Below are 19,087 nucleotides of genomic sequence, written 5' to 3'. Positions count from 1 at the left end.
AGGTTGGAAATGACCATCCTGTGGTCACGAACGTTCACGACAACATCTCATTCAAATCAGGTTTCCTTGTATACATAAGGACCATCTTTCTCAACACTATCGAATTCAATCTGTTCCAAAACTTTACCATCTACAGACAAAGAGGCATGAACTCTGTCTCCTGGGTTCACTCTACCCACGCCTTTGGGAGTGCCAGTCAAGATCAAGTCACCCTTTTGCAACGTCATCATGCATGACATATGACTTAAGATTTTGTGAATCGGGAAAATCATCAAGTCGGTCTTGTCGCTTTGCTTGGTCTCGCCGTTGACAGATAACTCTAAAGTGACGTTGTATGGATCAGCGATACGCTCTTTGGGGATGAAATTTGACAATGGCAAAAATGTGTCGAAGCCCTTAGCAATCGACCATGGAAGACCCTTTTTCTTTGCCTCGTCCTGAACGTTCCGGGCCGTCATATCGATAGTGAGCGCATATCCATCGATAGCCTCCAAGGCATCCTCAGCAGAGAACGAATCGGGCAAATTTTTCAAGTCTCGGTTCAAGACAATTCCTAGTTCCACCTCGTGGTGCACCGAGGCACCCTTGGGGACCAAAAATGGACCATTGTCAGGCTTCAAAACAGAAGAAGATGGCTTCAAAAAGAAAAATGGCTGTTGGGGTGCAGTGTTGTTAAGCTCCTTGATGTGGGCTGCATAATTGCGGCCAATACAGAGGATTTTACGGGCGTTTTCGACGTATCTGGTAGACATAGTTGTTTGTTTGTATCAAGTCAGTAGGCAGTAACACGGACTGGAAAGTGAACGGAATGGATAAGGGTATAAGTAGCTTCCAGACGAAATATATAGGCGATTTGTGAGTCAGAAGAGAAAATAGTTCGATGTCAATTGTTCTGAAATTGACCCGTTTTTGTTTGTCGGAGCCGAAATTCGCAGTTCACTGTGGCCTTTTCATTCTGTAGACCAATCGAGTCATAGTGGTGATCTCATCAGACCAATAATTGAGTGGTATCGGAGCCGAGCCTTACGTGTTTCATCCAAATTGAAAAAAAGGCTAGCAAAATACATGGGAGAGTGGGAACCCTAATAAAATTGTGCTATTAAGTTGTCTCACTTTCTTTTTTCTTGTTATTCTTATGGCTCCACCCAGGCATTGGTGGAACATATACCCCGACACGCTTATGGATCGCCAAGCTTCAAAGCTGTCGCATCATTTCGTTCCATGCATGGCAGGGCACAAATCCACTCATGAATGAACAAATGACATGGTCAAGTGGAGTCCGTTCACATGAGTTGGGCCTATGATGTAACATCAGTGTACCTGAATCCGCGCAGACAGAGGATTATCAAAAAGATCAGGGTTTGTAAATGCACGTGGGGCTATTTTTCAGCCAATCGCCCTTTTGGCGCTGGAAGGAGAGAAAAAAAATGTGCCGGGAGAAAGAAAGAGGAAATTCAGCGATGGATTTGGGATGGTTTCAGCGCAAAAAGAGCGGTGGTTGTAGTTCGTTATTTTTAGCGTACTTGAATAGCCAAGTTGCGTTGGACTTCTCGCTTTTTGTTTTAGTCTTCCATTCGTAGGATGACGGCAGCTGCAACCTGGCCCAATTGCATGGCACCACCAATTAGGAATAGAGGTGGTTCAGCTGCAACGGTGATTATTATATGCAGACGTGATATTTTAAACCCCAATTATTCACCAAAAATGACTAATCAAAAACCGAAGTTTCATAAATGATGATTCCAGAGACTCAATGTTTACTTGAGTGCAATTTGACCCCCATATCAACTCTCCTCCGTCCAAATTCTATAGCTCAGCACTCAGACATCCACATGGTTTAGTCGTTTTACAGGACTGATGGGGCAGATTACCTGCATGCACCTCGGTTTGTAACCTAGAAGCTGCAGGCGATCTGCACAAAGATCCGACTTTAACCTCATCCGTCCCGTAATTATACTCTGTGATTGGCACATCCATCCGAAATTTCGGCCTCCCGTTATGTGCCCGCGCTCTTGAAAGTGAAAAAGTACCCACACGGCGGGCAGGATTCCTCACTTCACACCTGCACCATCCCACTATATATATCGGTAATCTTTCCCATCAGTTGTAAATTTTCCTCAACCGGTTGAATAACGAAAAACACATCTTTTTCCAATACCGTGTTGGCCATCAAATACTATTCTAGTTTACCATGGCTAACGTATTCAACGTGCAGATTTTCTTTGTGGTGTTCAGAGAAGCCTTAGAGGCAGTCATCATTGTCTCTGTCCTTTTGGCTTTCTTGAAACAGGGTCTTGGTGGTTCCGCTGATGATCCCGTCGTTTACAAGAAGTTGGTGCGCCAGGTGTGGGTAGGTGCGATATTGGGTGTGGTGGTTTGTTTGATCATCGGTGCTGGTATGATCGGTGCTTTCTATGCACTTAAGAAGGATCTTTTTGCTAAGTATGAGGACTTGTGGGAGGCTATTTTCTCGCTTATTGCTTCTATTTTGATTACTATCATGGGTCTTGCCATGTTGCGTATCAACAAGATGAAGGAGAAGTGGAGAGTTAAGTTGGCTCAAGCCTTGGTCAAGAAGCCTGAGAACGGAAAGAAATTGAGCGGTTTCGGTCACTTCACTAAGAAATACGCCATGGCTATCTTGCCCTTTATCACTACCTTGAGAGAGGGTTTGGAGGCTGTTGTCTTCGTTGGAGGTGTTGGTTTGAGTGCTCCTGCCTCTTCTTTCCCTCTTGCAGTTGTTGCCGGTTTGGCTGCTGGTATTCTTATTGGTGTCATTATGTACTACACTGGTTCCTCCGTTTCCTTGCAGATTTTCTTGGTGGCTTCTACCTGTTTCTTGTACTTGATCGGTGCTGGTTTGTTCTCCAAATGTGTCTGGTTCTTCGGTAACTACATCTACAACAGACAAACCGGAGGTGATGCTTCTGAGAACGGTTCTGGTCCAGGTACTTACGATATCTCCAAGTCTGTATGGCACGTCAACTGTTGCAACCCTCAAACTGACTCTGGTTGGGGTATCTTTAACGCCCTTTTGGGCTGGCAAAATTCTGCCACTTACGGCTCTGTCATCTCCTACAATGTTTACTGGATTGCCATCATCATCGCTGTCTACTGTATGTGGTATGAGGAGAGAAACGGCCATTTGCCATTCTTGAAGAATGTCACTATGGCTCAGCTTAAGCCTTCTTACTACTTCAAGAAGAAGCAACAGCCATTGACCAAGAAAGAGCAAGAGGAGTTGTTCGCTCAAGTCAGGGCTCAAAAGATTGGCGAAGATGACGTCTCTGTTGAGGGCAAGAACACTGAGAAGGTCACCGTTTCTCAATAGACACTTTCTGTTTAATATAAGAGGTCTGTCTTCCTCTTCGCATTCTCAAGGATACACACACACACACACACACACACAATCAAAATCAAGAGAATGTGAAGGGAGGCTTACTCTCTCAAATCTGTTTTTTATATATCATGGTCGAGCCGTTCTTTTTAATTTCGGGAGTTTAAGGGTTAAAGTTTGTATTTAATATCAGGGTTATAATATTCTAAAGTACGTTTGTAACATTTGTAAAAAGTTCAATCCATAAAGTCGATGATGTCCTCTGCATTGGCCAAGGCTGCAGTGTACGTCAATGCCCATGTTTTACTTTGGCCAACATCCAAAAAGTCCGATTTGAAATCTGAGCCGGAGAAAAAATTGTACGCAGATTTGGCATCGTAGAGAGCCCGGTTCATTTGCATGACTCCAGCCCATCCATCGTTGACCTCCATTTTGTCTAGCAATTGTTCCCACTCTTGCTTCACAAAGTTCAGATTTCTGATAATTCCTGAAGCTGGTGTAATTGGTGACATATTGATACCATGAATCAATTTGCGCCAATCACCCAGATTGCTGTTGTATTCAATTTTGTTTTCATGCAATGATCCGGCGACTTTGTTAGGAATAATCGCTGAGTTCATGATCTTATTGTTATCTTCCAAAAGGAAGTACAGATTCATGGCCCGCTTTTGAATTTGTAACATCAAATCTCCTCTCATTTCCATGGCGGCATCTTTTATTACTTGTCCCCATAGCTTCATTGCGTAGGAGAAATTGTAATCTTCAGAGGACGAGACTTGGTCTTTGGCGTCCTTGTCCTCAAGGAGACCCGAAGCCCAAGAATGTCCGTGATACCAATCAAACAGCCTGGATTTGGGGAAAAAATCATCATCAATTGGGTTGGCAACGTCCTTCACCAATGCGTTAATCCAATCCTTGTTTTTGCGCAAAAACTCCCCTGTCTTATCCACATGGGCCATGACGGCAGCAGCATGAACGTAAAAACCGTAGTTAGAATGGTGGTCATCGAAAAGCTTATTTTCAAGCTTAGAAATTTGATTCTTGATGTTGTTGTGTTGCAAGGATGGGGTGATTCCTCCCCAAGTTGTGTCAAAGTGGAGCTCGTTCTTGATTTTGTTGTTACGCAAATCGTCAAATGTTTCATCCAAAGCTTTGTGCAATTGCTTGCTCAAGTCTACATCCTCAACAACGTCATTGAGAACATATAGGATTTGCGCATACTTGTCAAGAGACTTACCTCTATTGTACACGTCTTTGATCTGTGTAATAGCGTTCCGAATGTCAATGTTGCTAATTTCTTCAACTGCAGCATCCTTAATGTCTTCGAGCTGCTCCTTGGCATACTTGGCTGCGAGTCCCATTCCCTCTTTCCATGGACCCCACTGAACGTCAAGATTGAGATTCTCGATGAATTTTAAATTAGGGGTCAAGAACGCTGACATGGTTCCTTTTGTAGCTGACGGTAATTGAATACCAACATTTGCTCTTTTCGTGTCCTTATCCATGGATTCTAAATGGTGTGGTAATGCAAACACCAAGGGAGTTTCGAACAGCAGCAGACCTTTAGTTACGTAGTTAATCTCGTAAGTAGCATCTTTGCCGTCAGCTTTACCACTTACATCGGCGTCAACCAAGTATTGGCCGGCACTTTGGTGGTAGAAACCGTCGTGAAATGTGTCTTCTGGCGCTGCCGCGGCCTGAATGATAAGATTGTCAACACTCTTTGATCCAACAATTTTGTTATCTTTAATAGTGAGTTCAAATGGGATGTTATCTTCAGGCAAAGTCGCAAAGAGGAGCCACTCGTTGCCTGAGCTGAACTTAGCTCTATATTGTTGTACCCTTGGTCGGTGCGTGCCCACATTCTCTTTGACTAAGCTGATGATGGATTCAGAAGTCGATAACCGAGGAATCAAATTTCCATGATAAACTGCTGTGGCAAATGCCATACCTTGTACCAAGGGCATTTCGATGAAATTCTCGTCCATGTCCTCTGGCTTGGGGTGAAGATTCACGACCACGGACATGGCGCGAGGATCTGTCACTGTGAGATGGTTATTTTCGGAGTTCATGCTTGTAGCGGAAAAGTAAATGTCTGGCATTTTGAGTGGATTAGTCAAGAACTCGCTGCCGCCTGTTCCAGAAGGTGGTCCCGTAGTGACTTTCTCCTCAACAGTGCGTTGAACACCGTATCCAAAATGCGATTCATCATCCCAGTAGAATGCGTAAGGATGTGTAAAAGTGACGTTCTTTTGAGTTCCTACGAGAAGATTTCCGTAGAACTTGTTGGTCTGAACCGGTTCACTATAGTTTTCAACATTTTTGGGAATTTCAACAGTCAGACTTCTCGGAGTAAAGATATCTGTTGGACGTACGTCATCAATTTCTCTGAATAGGTCTGGAGCTTTATTTTGCCTTGGTAACTGTCTAACGATCTTCACTTGGTGCCACTTCACTTCGTACACTCTTTGACCGGTGAAGCCTGAAGAGGAAGACGACGAAGCTGTAGATGATCTAGACAAAACAGATGAGGAGCTGGATGTTTTTGTCATCTTCGTCGAAATATGTGGCTTGCTGGGAGAGTTCGACTTCACACTAGATGCCAGCCTCTGAACTCCACCGGTACTTGAACTTCTTTTTGAGCTGGCCTGAGGAATAATACTAGAGGTAGCAGAAGAGAATTTACTCGAGATTCCGCTGCTGCTTGGTGTGTACGGGAAGCGGTGGTAAAGAGACGATTGCGAGTTTGAACTGTGAATCTTAGGCGTTGAAACATCAGCGATTCCAGGAAACTTGGAAAACCCAGAAGCCAGAGACTTCTTCAAAGAAGTGGAACTGTGAGCTTTTCTCGAAGCTTTCGAGTCAGACCATTTAATGCTTGCAGCCAAGGAGTTAGAAGAGCTTGGTCTGACAATCAGGGAGGAGGTGAACGCAGCCTTCGGAGTCACGGAACTCGAAGAGTATTTCAGAGCGACATTCGCTTTGGAACTGCTCTGTAGGCTCGGAGCTGAAGTCCCAGGGCTAACATGTTTGATGGAGACATCCAAGGAAACTGAACTGCCAGATAGATGACGATTAGTGAACTTCAGGCCCTTCTCTGCTTTAGAGGAATTGTAATGCGAAATACTGCTCAGAAAAGAAGATTTCGAAATTCGATAGCTCGAGGAAGGTAACAGCTGAATGGAAGAAACTCTCGGCACGTTTGGTCCATTTGATCTCAGCGTCCGAACAGTTCTCGATGAAGATTGATCACTCGAATGGCTCTTGCTGCTGATCTTACTTTTCGAAAGATATGCCGACAGAGATTGCCGTCCGTATGTTTGCAAGCTCAGACTTGGGCGGGAAGAAGTTTTTGAAGTATTGATGCCCACAAACGATTCCGGTGCGGAAGTCTCAGATACATAATGAGACGAATGCTGTCTGATAGAAGAAGTAACAGAGTGTTTTTCTGAAGGAACCGCAAAAGCGGCAGACAGGCTTGACAAAGACAGAATGGTCGAATTCGAAAAGCTTTTGAACAGAGGAGCAGAAATGGTCACATCAAATTGTTTGGACTTCACATCGGACTCTTTCTGAACATTGATATCAGGAACAGAGGGAACATCAAAGCCTGGTTCGTGAATATGAACTTCTGGCCCGTCTATATCAAGGTCCAAATCAAAGTTGAAAGAAAAGCCATTTGCTCCATTCTCTCCCTTTTTGATATCATTTTCGAGCTTCTCGACATCTTCGAGTGTGTATGGCGGCAAGGTAATCTTTGGTGGACGTGGTTTCTTCTTTTGTGGAGCATCATTTTCGGCTCTGGATGGCACAGATGAATCGTCCTTTGTATCTGGCTTATTTGAATCGACTTTTCCAGGAGCAGAAACAGCGGAACTTTCAATGGAGTCACTGCGTGTTTCTGAAGCAATCGCCACTGGATGCATCCTTTTGGAACTAGGCTGGGAAGAAGAGCTAAGACTAGTGAGTTCGGGATTAACAGTTATGTGGATTGAACTGGAAATCGCCGTATTGACGATTGCTTCTTTCTTGGATTCAATTAGTATTGAGTGCGAGCACTCGGTACCAAGGTCAGAACAAACTCCTGGCTCAAGACTATAGTTCGCCAAAGGTATATCGCTCGTATTCTTGTCTTTGTGTTCGATGTCTTTCGTCTTGGCATTTTGAGCATTTGCTTTAGCCTCTGGTGGAATATTTCGGAAGGTTTTGGAACCAACTTGGGATTCCTTTCCAGACTCTATCTTATCAGGAAAAGATGTGAGGTTTTCATTGAGCTCCTTTGGGGTAGCATCAATTAACTCAGTTTGAGGGTTTTGCTTTGATCCATCCTCCTTCCTAATTACAGATTCGTGTGGTGTCAAATCATTGGTCTTTCTGTTCCTGTCATTCGGTGAGTCAGATGAAATTTTGTGTCCTTGAGGGTTCGTCATATTTTCACCAGGTACACCGCTGTCGCTACATTTATCTTCATCACACACTTCAGGATGAGGAAGGCCCAGATCTGCGTTCACCTTATTGTCTTGACGGATTGGAGTTGGAGCATCATTGATTTCAGCAGCGCCATGTTCAAAGCCCGCAATAGACGACAGTTTAGGTAATACTTGTTCTGATTTAGACATAGAAGGCTGCAAAGTTTTTGTATCAAGACATTTGATCGATTCTGGACAAAGTTTATGGCTAGCCTCTCTTGTCCTTGAATTGGAATCGATATCGACAGAAGTTAAATCCAATCCTGATACAATAGCTCCATCGAGCCTAATGCGCTCTGGCTGTGTTGTTTGTAAGGTATTCGTGGCAGATATAATAATCTTCGAAGTACTTGGCACCACACTGATTTGCAGTGCAAAAGTCTCGCAATTATTTCCTTTACAAGAGTCAACTAGGTTTTGAGTATCGTGAAAATTCGGGTTGCCTTTATGATTGGGTTTTTCTCCAATTTTCTCAGCTTCATTGAATCCATTTAAGGTAGACAAGATAGTTGTAGGAACAACAGTGGTCAACATCATTGTGCTGCAAAAGATCATGTTGCACGAAGTAGAAGGAGTTGTTTTAGTGACCAGAACAGTTTGAAAGATGGTGGAGGTAGTTGTAGGTTCACCAGCTCTGGGAGTTTCGGCATTTTTACAAAACTTCGAATCACCCATTGTGATACAATGATCCGTATGTTGTGGAACAGCTGCAGATCCCGATCCATGTGCACAGCGAGAACCCGAGCAACCAGTTTGGGTAGCGCTGGGAACAATACAATCCAGAGGGGTAACATAGACAATGACCAACGGAATAGTCGCGTCAGCGATCGTTGGAATAGAAGACAGAGAAACAGTCAGAGAACTTAAGGAATCAAAGTTTGAATTTTCATTCGATTCGGTACTAGATTTCTCGGTCAGCGAGCCGATTTGAGAAACTAAGCCAGATGAAGTAGCCCTAGAGGGAAAACTTAATCCAGCAGCTAAGCTAGTAAAGAGTAAAAGAACGAACGCCAAATTCATGAGTTTGAATTCAGCAAGAATGGGCCTAGAATTTTCATCAAAGACGGCGGCAAAAGCATTATTTATGTACCTATGGTTTGGAAACTAGAATAGGAAAGCTAGATCTGAAGATTTCTTCGAATTACTTCAATTCATGGAGTCTGTGTATAATCTGTTCTAACTTCTACATATGAAAGTTAGTAGGGATCTACATTGCATACCGTGTTCTGTTCTTTCCCAAAAAGAGATTGAGCATGTTTTTGATTTCACAAAAGAAAACAAACACAAGAAAACCATGCTCAGATACTTCGATGTTTAAAGATTCGACCCGGAATTGATACCAGTTGTTGATTTTAGGAATCAAATTTAAGACAACAGATTCGACAAGCTCTCGAAGCCTACAAAGTAGAAGCTTTATGAGAGGTAAAAAACAATTGCGGACTTGACAGTAGCAGGAGCAAATTTCAAGTTCTAGGTGAGCAATTCAGTTTACCCTTTTCGCCGATCTATGAGCAATTAGAGATGTCTCTACAAAACTACAACTACTGGTATGAGGAATTCCCTAAATGGGCAGTAGTAAGATCCCATTGTATAAATCAATATTCTTGAACAAACATTAGTATTGAGCTCAAGAATGTATAATATAATAAAGCATCATTTTCGATTTACAAGAAGTGGTTTCGTGGTCTAGTTGGTCATGGCATCTGCTTAACACGCAGAACGTCCCCAGTTCGATCCTGGGCGAAATCATTCTTTTTTTCGATTTAATTTCGTTTTTTGCCAAAACTGCGATCAATCTATATATTTTCTGTTGGAGCGTGTTTGCAAAAGCTGATTTTGAGCAATGGATCGATTGGCAACTCGATAATAAGCAGGCATTCGGAACACCAAAGAAGGAAAGGATAAATTTATAATGGAATAAAGTAGCTGTGATTGGACAAAAAGCTTTAGATATTAGAGGCTGTAAATGGAAAGTATAGTAGTTGTTTTCGATGAGCGGACCAGTCTAGAGTCGCACGTTGACAAGGAGACACTTTGAATACTTATGCGTGAATTATTTCTGTTTGACCAGTTTGTCTTACAAAGTTGGATTCACTGATAAGCATTTTACCAACTCTTAGAAAGAGAGCTACATTTGAAGCAAGATAACTTGGCTTTCAACAACACTAAGGGACTGTGATAAACCCATGCCTAATCTAGATTTAACATTAGAAATCAATCAAACATAAAGAATATTCAAGATCAATTCTCAAGCGCCACCTACTTCACCTTCAAAGCATTCACGATTGTATTTGACAATACAGCTACATAAGTTCAACTTTATCTTTGAGCTACTCTGGTACCACCAAGACGCCGGGGCGCTCTTTTAACTTCATCCTTAGCAAGATGGATATACTAGGGCCACCACATATAGTACATATAAAATCGCCTGCTAACCAGCAGCATGGTGTCAATAAAGAGCATTTGTAAATGCGCCATAGATATCTATTGGCTCTGGAAATATGCATTGTGTTAATTAGCTACCAGTAAAGAGAGAAAAAATTTTTTTCGTAGGCAGACGCAAGTATGTAGCTTTAGAAAAAAACGCACAGACTCAACAGAGACGCCACCGTAGCGATTTCCTCGTGCATAATACCTTATTTCTGGGTTAGGACTAAAAGATTTGCTTTATTATTTTATGATTTCTAGACATCGAGTCTCACTTGGTTCGAAATCAGTTCCAGTAAATGAAGAAGCCTAATTATGACTGAGGTTCAAAGTAACACTTTCGAGTTTGTGCTGGTATCAGAGTCATTTGAGTAAATGCAAGACATTCTTAACTAAATTCTGACTCAAATCTTCAATTATTAGAAGAAGCGAAAATAAATTGTTCTCCATTTTCGAGTAGCATACTTCGATTTTCTGTTTTGTTCCTCGTGGGGCTTAATGGCAACAAAAGACAAACCGCGAAAAAAACAGCTGTAGCCTAGTCACCGAATTAATTTTTTTGCATTATGTGCTAAACTTGAGCCAATAATTTTAAACTTCAATTTACACTGGTGTCCCAATTAATTTGTCGCCTCTTTTACTAGCAAGACAACTTGTGTATTCTCCGTAGCTGTCGCCCAGAACTGAGCCATGATAGCATCCAACAGAATAAATCAATATCATAATTTCATCTAAATTGACGAATTCAAAACTATAAAAACCCTATTTACAAGAGAATTCAAATACTCAATGATCATCAAACCAGTACACTTGCGCTAACTAAATCACCGAAATACACAAAGCAAAAGAAAAAAAAAAAATTGCATCCGAAACTCCCTCATTATTAAGCACTGTCTCCCTCGCATCTTTAATAGCATCCACTCGCTAGCGTATCCACAATAGGCAGTACAAACCGGCGCCTACTTCCCGATTCAGCACTTCTACAGTCCCAATCCACAGTACGTCAGATGCGACTATATAATCCGGGGTACTCCCCCCATAGTTGGCAACCATACACTTCTATTCTTCTTAATTGCCCTTTCATACACTCAATTGATCATGACCACTACCGTATTTGTCTCGGGCGCAACAGGTTTCATTGCGCAACACATTGTCAAAAGCCTTCTTCTCAAATCCTACAATGTGGTAGGAAGTGTAAGATCTGTTTCCAAGGGAGAACACCTTAAATCCCTTTTCAACTCTAGTCAATTCACTTTCGAGGTCGTCGAGGATGTCCAAAAAGCTGGTGCGTTCGACGATGCCTTGAAGAAACATCCCGAGGTGACGGTGTTTCTCCATACGGCCTCGCCATTCCACTACAATGCCACCAATGTAGAGGAGGAATTGTTGAAGCCTGCAGTCAATGGTACCAAGAATGCACTTGCAGCAATTAAGAATTTTGCTCCGCAGGTGAAGAGGGTCGTGGTGACGTCGTCTTATGCTGCGGTTTCGACTGCTTCAAAAGAGACTGATCCTAACCATACCAATAACGAAGATACCTGGAACGAGACCACCTGGGAGGAGTCTAAAACCAATAACCGCTTGGGATACCGTGGTTCCAAGACCTTTGCCGAGAAGGCTGCATGGGACTTTGTCAAGGATGAGAAGCCTAACTTCACCATCAATTACGTAAACCCATCTTTTGTATTCGGTCCACAGGCCTATGATTCCGAGCTCAAGGAGAGCTTGAACACTTCCTCTGAGATCTTGAACGGCTTCCTTAAATTGACTCCCGAGCTGCCTGTGCCTGAAGTGGTTGGTGGCTATGTAGATGTAAGAGACGTAGCCAAAGCACATTTGGTTGCATTCGAGAAGGACATCGCCAACGAGCGCTTGTTGATGAACGCAGGCAGGTTCTGCGGCCAAGACATTTTGGACATCATCAACAAAGACGTCAAGTCTTTGCAGGGCAAAGTTCCAGTGGGAGAGCCAGGAAAGGGTAAGGAGATCAATGGAAAGATGTGCAAGATTGTGAACGACAAGACGAAGGCTATCTTGGGATTCCCACTCATTGATTTGGAGACCACCGTGGTGGACTCGCTCACGCAAATTTTGAACAAGCCCAGATTGTAAATAAGAAGTGCTTCCGTTGATTAAGTATAGGGACCCTTCCTCTGCTCATTACCAAGCCAACAACCTTATGTACACAATATAGACAGCGTGAACATCAATTTATATGTAAATGCCAATAAGCCAGATCATAAATGAAAAATTTACATTTATGCACATTTCAGTTTCGACACTAAGATCAACTTTTCAGCTTTTGTGCAGTACCACATCTTCTAATTAGTGGCTAGCTATCACTAAAGATGTCTATAAATTCGTGTAATGAGCAGCTCCTCGAGGAAATCAATCACTATGGTCCTGTTACTGCACTCAAGTTTCATGGCGATCATCTTTTGGTGGGCTACGGCCCTGTGTTAAAGCTATTTCACACCAAGAAGCTGGGCGATCCGCCTATATGGCAGAAAAGAGTGTTTAAACGCAACAAGATCCATTCTATTGCCATCTGCGAAAAAACTAATACGTTAGCGGTAAGTGGAGGACGGTCTTTTGCCATTTTTCCAATGGAAAGTGACGAGATCCGTGAGAGAGCGATCAATGAATGGATCATAGCGGTAGAGTTCATTGAGCCCGGAAAAGTGGCCATTTTGAATTCGCACAATGTAGTTTTAGTTGTGGACATCAACATACTGCCATTCTCCGTGGCCGAAACAGTGCACTGTGGTGAGAAATCCATTCTTTATTCGGGGTCGATCACGAAGACAACCACAGGCGACGTTTATGTGGCCGCAGGAACAGTCATGGACGGTGTTATAATATGGAACCTCAAAACGCGCAACATCGTGCACCTGTTGAAGGACCACGAGGGCTCCATTTTCGCCGTGAAGATCGACAAAGATGCACAGTACATAATCTCGTGCTCCGACGACCGGTCCATCAAAGCATTTACCTTTTCCGATGGCAAGTTGCTTGCGTCAGGCTGGGGCCACGGATCTCGTATCTGGTCGCTCCTGTTTGGAAAATCGCTGACGGGTAACCTACAAATAGTCAGCATGGGAGAAGACTGTTCCACCAGAATCTGGAATTATACCGGAGAGAGTACCTTGCAGTGCATCAAAACATTTGAGCACTGCCACGAAGGAAAGCATATATGGAGTGGTGACTCTAATTATGCTATGAGACCGCGGCTAGCTACTGGCGGGGCCGACGGAAAGGTTCGCCTCCTTGATGCAGATGAAGAGTACAACGACCCGTTGATCTTTGAGTTTGATCACATTGAAAGATACGGCATGAATAAGGTCGAAGATAATGAGCACATCAAGAGTTTTGCTAGTATCCCCATGGCAGATGAGACAATCGTGGTATCATCCGCTGGGAGGGTCTTTAGCATAGAATCCAGTCGTTCAGCATGGGTCGACCTCGAAATTTCTATCAAAGATTTTGTCTCATTGAAGAGTCACGAACGCCAGACGGCTGTGGTAGTGACAAAATCCGGCAGTGTTCTTATGATCAATCAGGGGGACGAAGTGTCGACCGAGTGGTATCACCCGCCGCCAGAAAAATCTTACAAGATCATCAATGTCTTGAGCCGCACAACAGAAATTGAGATGCATCTTTTGCTAGATAGCCCGGTCAAAGGATCCCCTTTTGTGTTTATGAAATTAGATGTTGTGTCGGAGAAACCCAGAGTAGTGGCCACAGTTGAACTTCCCAAACCAACTGACTGCTCATTTACTCCCACGTCGTTCCATTTCGATTCCGGTTCCCATTACTTGTTTGTGGGATCTCGTCACGCAAATGTGGCTGTTTATGATCTTTCACAAACCCCCCTTGTTCCACCCTACTTAATACGTAAAATCTGCCCCGGAGACACAATTACCTCTCTCTCCACTGTGGGCCGATTTGAAAATGGGAACACTCCGGTGGTGCTTCTTACGGTTAGGGATGGCACGTATCTCTACTTCCATATTAAATGCCATGAAGATGTGTTGAGCCACGAGATTATCCTTCAAAACAAGTTCAATAAAGGCTCGGTTGAAGGCGGTTTTGTTTACGAGAAGAGCCTTCTACTTTACGGGTTCCGTTCCTCTCTGTTCTACGTGTGGAATGAAACTAATCAAACCGAGTTGCTTAATGAATTTTGTGGAGGAGCCCGCCGTCATTGGGAGTTTAGGCATTGGTTCAATGATCTTATGGGAGGAGCTTATATGGAATTTCGTTTCATCAACAAGTCAGGCCTTGTTCTCAAAGCTAGGATGCCGAGTTTTTCTTTACCACGCAATGGACTCTTGGCCAATGGAACACACGGAAGAGAGATAAGGAGCTGCGCCGTGTCTGATTATACCGAGATTGATGGCTCCAAAATCATTGTGACTGCTTCAGAGGACGCTTCAATCAAGATTGGCAAAATTGACTGTGATGGCCAGATGGAGTGCGTTTGGACAATGAACAACCATGTTTCCGGCTTACAGTCGGTGAAGTTCGCCGACAAAGACCACTTCATCAGTTCTGCTGCAAACGAAGAAATGATCGTGTGGAAGTTACATCGGTTTGACGAATCTCAATTCTCTGCGGTGGAGATTGGGCGTCTTCCCGTGTCTGGAGTTAACCCCGATCTTCGAATCATGGATTTTTCGTCAATTAAAAATGACCAGGGCTTCCTCGTGGCTGCTGTTTTCTCGAATTCCGTTGTCAAGCTCTTCCAATTCAACACATCCACGAATTCATTTCTGACAATTGGAGAAACAGTTTATAGTCAATTCTGTCTCCTCAACATAGAATTTCTCAGCACTGCTAGTCAAACCTTTGTGTGCGTTGGTGCTACCGATGGTAATTTCACCATTTGGGATGTCACAACTTGTATCACATCGGACCTGAATGAATTTTCCGCGCCGATAGTCAAACAACAACTACACCAAAGTGCAATCAAAGCATTTGCCATACATGCCAACGAGAAAACTGGCACATGGGATGTCTTGACTGGTGGTGATGACAATGCACTCACGCATTCAAGACTACTGATCTCGAGCTCCGGTGCTTTGGAGCTTTCAGTAATTTCCTTCGTCGAGAAAGCTGCTTCGGCTACGATAACGGGTGTAGTCCATGTCGGCGAGCAACTGGTATTTGTCACATCAGTGGATCAGATTGTCCGCGTTTGGGATTATTCGTCTGATTTGAAATGTAAATCTGCCACCTATACAACTGTTGCCGATACCGGGTGCTGTGCCTATGCAGAGTTCGAAGACTCTCGACTTGCCATTGCTGCTGGTGCTGGACTCAGCTTCTTTTCGCTACAGAAGGACTCAAAAATAGAATAGACTACATGTATCAATACAATATAATTCACTCATGACTACAAGTCTTCACTTATTTCATTACGGTGGTATTAATTCTATGAAGTACACAGGTGATAAATCTAGAGCTTCAACAATCTCAAGTTGAACACAGTGTCGTTGATGCTTTGTTCCTCATCGATAATGATCTTCTCCTCAGCAGCGTTGTTGAACTCGGCAACTGGTCTCTTTGTACATTTGAGCACGAGCTCCTCGTTGTTTTTGAGCACATCTTCAAAGGCGATAGTGTCCTTAACAATCTTGTATTGGACATCAACCTCATCAGTTGCCTGCAAACCGGCCTTCTTACGCAATCTCTGGATTCTGTTGATCAACTCTCTAGCCAAACCCTCGCTTTGCAACTCAGGGTACGAGTTAACATCCAAAATGATCAAAACATCCTTCTCAGAACGAGCCTCGTGTCCAGAAGAAACATCCTTTTCGAGCAAACCACGCTGGACTTGCAAGTCCTCGCTGACCAAGTCGATACCATCAACTGTGAGCTTACCGGTCTCAGCAAAGAGCTTGACGTCCTCCGAAGAGACATTTGGCAAAGCAGCCTTGACCTTCTTGGCATCCTTCTTCAACTTCTTACCAAGAACAGGCCAGTCAGCAACAGCAGTGTACTGAACACCATACTTTTGCTCATCAGAAGTGATGACAAGGTTTCTGACGTTCAATTCAGAGGTGATGTAGCCCTTCAAGGACTCAACATCCTTGAGGTAAGATGCGTCGGAGTTCAAGACAACCAACTCCTTCAATGGAGTCTTTAAAGAAATCATCTTCTTCTCACGGATGTTACGTCCCAAGTCAATGATCTTTTGCATTCTTGCCACAGCCAATTCGATCTCAGCGTCGAACAACTCCTCTCTGACGGTAGGGTAGGCCAAGAAATGAATGGACTCAGTAGCATTGGCCTCTGGAGTGATACTGTACTTCACCAATTCGGAAGCTGGGAAGAATACCTTCAATCTTTGGTAGATACCGTCAGCCAAGAATGGGGTGAATGGAGCCATCAATCTGCCCAAAATGAACAAACCCTCAGCCAAGGTGTTGAGACCCTTTCTCGTGTCCTCAACACCTTCTTCGGTGTCACCCTTGATACGACTACGGTTCAATCTAATGTACCAGTTGGTCAAGTTGTCGATCAAGGTCAACAATCTTGGCACGACGGTGAAAAGACGGTAGGCTTGCATTTCTTCGTGAATGAACTTCACAAGAGATTGGATGGAAGCCATCAACCATCTGTCCATGACGTTTTCAGAGACTAACGAAGGGTCGTACACAAAGTCGGAACCGTTCTCCTTCTTGAACACCTCAGCAGCATCCTTGAAGAATTTGAAGGAGTTGTACCATGGCAACAAAACGGAAGATACAACCTCTCTAACACCTTCCTCCTTGAACTTCAAAGTCTCGGCTCTCAAGACTGGGGAGTTGATCATGTACAATCTCAAAGCGTCAGCACCGTATTTTTCCAAGACGTGCATAGGGTCAGGGTAGTTCTTCAAACGCTTGGACATCTTCTTACCGTCGGCGGCCAAGACAATACCCGAAACAATGACGTTCTGGAAAGGAGCCTTGTTGAAAAGATGAGTACCCAACACAGTCAAGGTGTAGAACCAGCCTCTGGTCTGGTCCAAACCTTCAGAGATGAAGTTGGCAGGGAAGGCCTTGTCGAAGACGTCTGATCTCTCGAATGGGTAGTGCTGGGAAGCGTAAGGCATGGAACCAGACTCGAACCAACAGTCGAAGACCTCCTCGATTCTCTTCAATTGTCCCTTACCCTTTTGGGATGGGATGGTGATGTTGTCAATGCTCTCTCTGTGGATGTCGGTGATGTCATGAACGCCAGACAATCTCTTCAACTCCTCGATGGAGCCGACACAGACAATCTCCTCGAAGTCGTCACTGACCCACAATGGAATAGGAGTACCCCAGTATCTGTTTCTGGAGATGTTCCAGTCACGGGCGTTGGAGATCCAGTTGGAGAATCTCTTCTCCTTGATGGTGTTTGGAACCCAGTTTGTCTTAGCGACGTTGTCCAACATGTCGGGAATGATGTCGCCGATCTTGACAAACCAAGCAGGAACGGTTCTGTACAACAATGGAGTGTCAGATCTCCAGCAGAATGGGTACGAGTGATTAATCTGGGTGGCAAGCAACATTCTGCCGGTCTCGGTCAAGTGCTTGATAATCAACTTGTCGGCATCCTTGACATAGACGCCCTCATAGTCCGTAACCTTGGCGGTGAACTTACCGTTGTCGTCGACTGGGTTAGGAGGAAGTCTAGTGGGGGTGATCACACCGTGCTCCATACAGGCGGCAAAATCGACCTCACCAAAGGCAGGAGATTGATGGACCACACCGGTACCGGAGTCGGCAGTGACGAAGTCGGCGGTAATGACCTTAAAAGCGTGTTCCTTGAACTCCTCGTAGAAGTAGTCGTAAGGAGGAACGTAGTGCACACCCTCCAAGGCCTTACCCTTGAATCTGTCTACAACCTTAAACTTGGCGGCGGCAGGCTTCTTGTACAAGGTCTTCAACAAAGACTCCATCAAAATGTAGTTTCTTTGCTTCTCCTCGTCGAAGATCTTAACGTACTCTAACTCTGGGTTAACACAAAGAGCGATGTTGGAGGGCAAGGTCCATGGGGTGGTGGTCCATGCCACCAACCAGGTGTTCTCGTCGTCCAACATGGGGAAACCAATGGTGACGGCGGGGTCGTTGACATCCTTATAGTTCTGTTGAGCCTCGAAGTTGGACAACGGAGTGGTACAACCAGTAGAGTAAGGCATCACACGAACACCTCTATACACGGTATCCTTCTTGTAGAGCTCGGAGAACACCCACCAGACGGATTCCATAAATTCGGGGTACAAGGTCTTGTAGTCGTTGTCCATATCGATCCAACGACCCATTCTACGAATGGTGCGGCGCCACTCGTCAGCATAACGCATGACAATGGCACGGCACTCCAGATTATACTTATCGATTCCCATGTTCATCACATCCTCCTTTCCGGTGATTCCAAGCTTTTTGTCAATCTCATGTTCTACAGGTAATCCATGGGTATCCCAGCCGAAACGTCTCTCCACGTGATATCCGTTCATGGTGGCGTATCTTGGGATGATGTCCTTCACGGTGGAGGCCAACAAGTGGCCGTAGTGGGGTGTTCCTGTTGCAAATGGCGGACCGTCAAAAAACGAGAAACGGGGCTTTTCCTGGGTCAAGTCGAGCGTTTTTTGGAACGCGTCGAGCGAGTCCCATTGGGCAATGACCTTCTCTTCCTCCGCGGGGAAGTTGAAAAAGGCTCCTTCTTCTGCCATGGTTGTGGTGTGGTTTGGTAGAAGTTGGGATGAATTAGTCACAAGTACAATGTGAGTACATGAAAAAAACGGGAGGCACGGGTGCGGGTATGCGATCAGGTGTTCTTGGAGGGAATTTTAGGAGGAAAAGGGTATTTTGATGTTTTTGTGTGT

The 19,087-nt window shown here is 44.2% G+C and overlaps 6 protein-coding genes and 1 non-coding gene across 7 annotated transcripts; 4 read left to right on the top strand and 3 right to left on the bottom strand.

The window, feature by feature from the left end:
• Positions 1-56: 56 nt before the first annotated feature.
• Positions 57-752, bottom strand: PUMCH_004661 (uncharacterized protein; the record flags this gene model as incomplete). Its single annotated transcript, XM_063023588.1, has 1 exon — positions 57-752. One exon carries the CDS (start codon positions 750-752, stop codon positions 57-59), a length of 696 nt encoding a protein of 231 aa, XP_062879658.1.
• A 1,439-nt stretch (positions 753-2,191) lies between these two features.
• Positions 2,192-3,331, top strand: PUMCH_004660 (uncharacterized protein; the record flags this gene model as incomplete). Its single annotated transcript, XM_063023587.1, has 1 exon — positions 2,192-3,331. The coding sequence occupies one exon, from the start codon at positions 2,192-2,194 to the stop codon at positions 3,329-3,331; it is 1,140 nt and encodes a 379-aa protein (XP_062879657.1).
• Positions 3,332-3,573: 242 nt separating this feature from the next.
• Positions 3,574-8,826, bottom strand: PUMCH_004659 (uncharacterized protein; the record flags this gene model as incomplete). Its single annotated transcript, XM_063023586.1, has 1 exon — positions 3,574-8,826. The coding sequence occupies one exon, from the start codon at positions 8,824-8,826 to the stop codon at positions 3,574-3,576; it is 5,253 nt and encodes a 1,750-aa protein (XP_062879656.1).
• Positions 8,827-9,481: 655 nt separating this feature from the next.
• Positions 9,482-9,555, top strand: PUMCH_004658. Its single transcript has one exon. It is a non-coding gene; the product is annotated as a tRNA-Val (tRNA).
• Positions 9,556-11,331: 1,776 nt separating this feature from the next.
• Positions 11,332-12,345, top strand: PUMCH_004657 (uncharacterized protein; the record flags this gene model as incomplete). Its single annotated transcript, XM_063023585.1, has 1 exon — positions 11,332-12,345. The coding sequence occupies one exon, from the start codon at positions 11,332-11,334 to the stop codon at positions 12,343-12,345; it is 1,014 nt and encodes a 337-aa protein (XP_062879655.1).
• Positions 12,346-12,581: 236 nt separating this feature from the next.
• Positions 12,582-15,593, top strand: PUMCH_004656 (uncharacterized protein; the record flags this gene model as incomplete). The annotated part of the gene is made up of 1 exon (XM_063023584.1): positions 12,582-15,593. One exon carries the CDS (start codon positions 12,582-12,584, stop codon positions 15,591-15,593), a length of 3,012 nt encoding a protein of 1,003 aa, XP_062879654.1.
• A 98-nt stretch (positions 15,594-15,691) lies between these two features.
• On the bottom strand, positions 15,692-18,934 carry PUMCH_004655 (uncharacterized protein; the record flags this gene model as incomplete). Its single annotated transcript, XM_063023583.1, has 1 exon — positions 15,692-18,934. The coding sequence occupies one exon, from the start codon at positions 18,932-18,934 to the stop codon at positions 15,692-15,694; it is 3,243 nt and encodes a 1,080-aa protein (XP_062879653.1).
• Positions 18,935-19,087: the final 153 nt, after the last annotated feature.

This window comes from Australozyma saopauloensis, chromosome 6 (genome assembly GCF_035610405.1).
Source record: "Australozyma saopauloensis chromosome 6, complete sequence".
Classification (NCBI taxonomy): Eukaryota; Fungi; Ascomycota; class Pichiomycetes; order Serinales; family Metschnikowiaceae; genus Australozyma; species Australozyma saopauloensis.
This window is presented reverse-complemented; position numbering and strand designations above follow the sequence as displayed.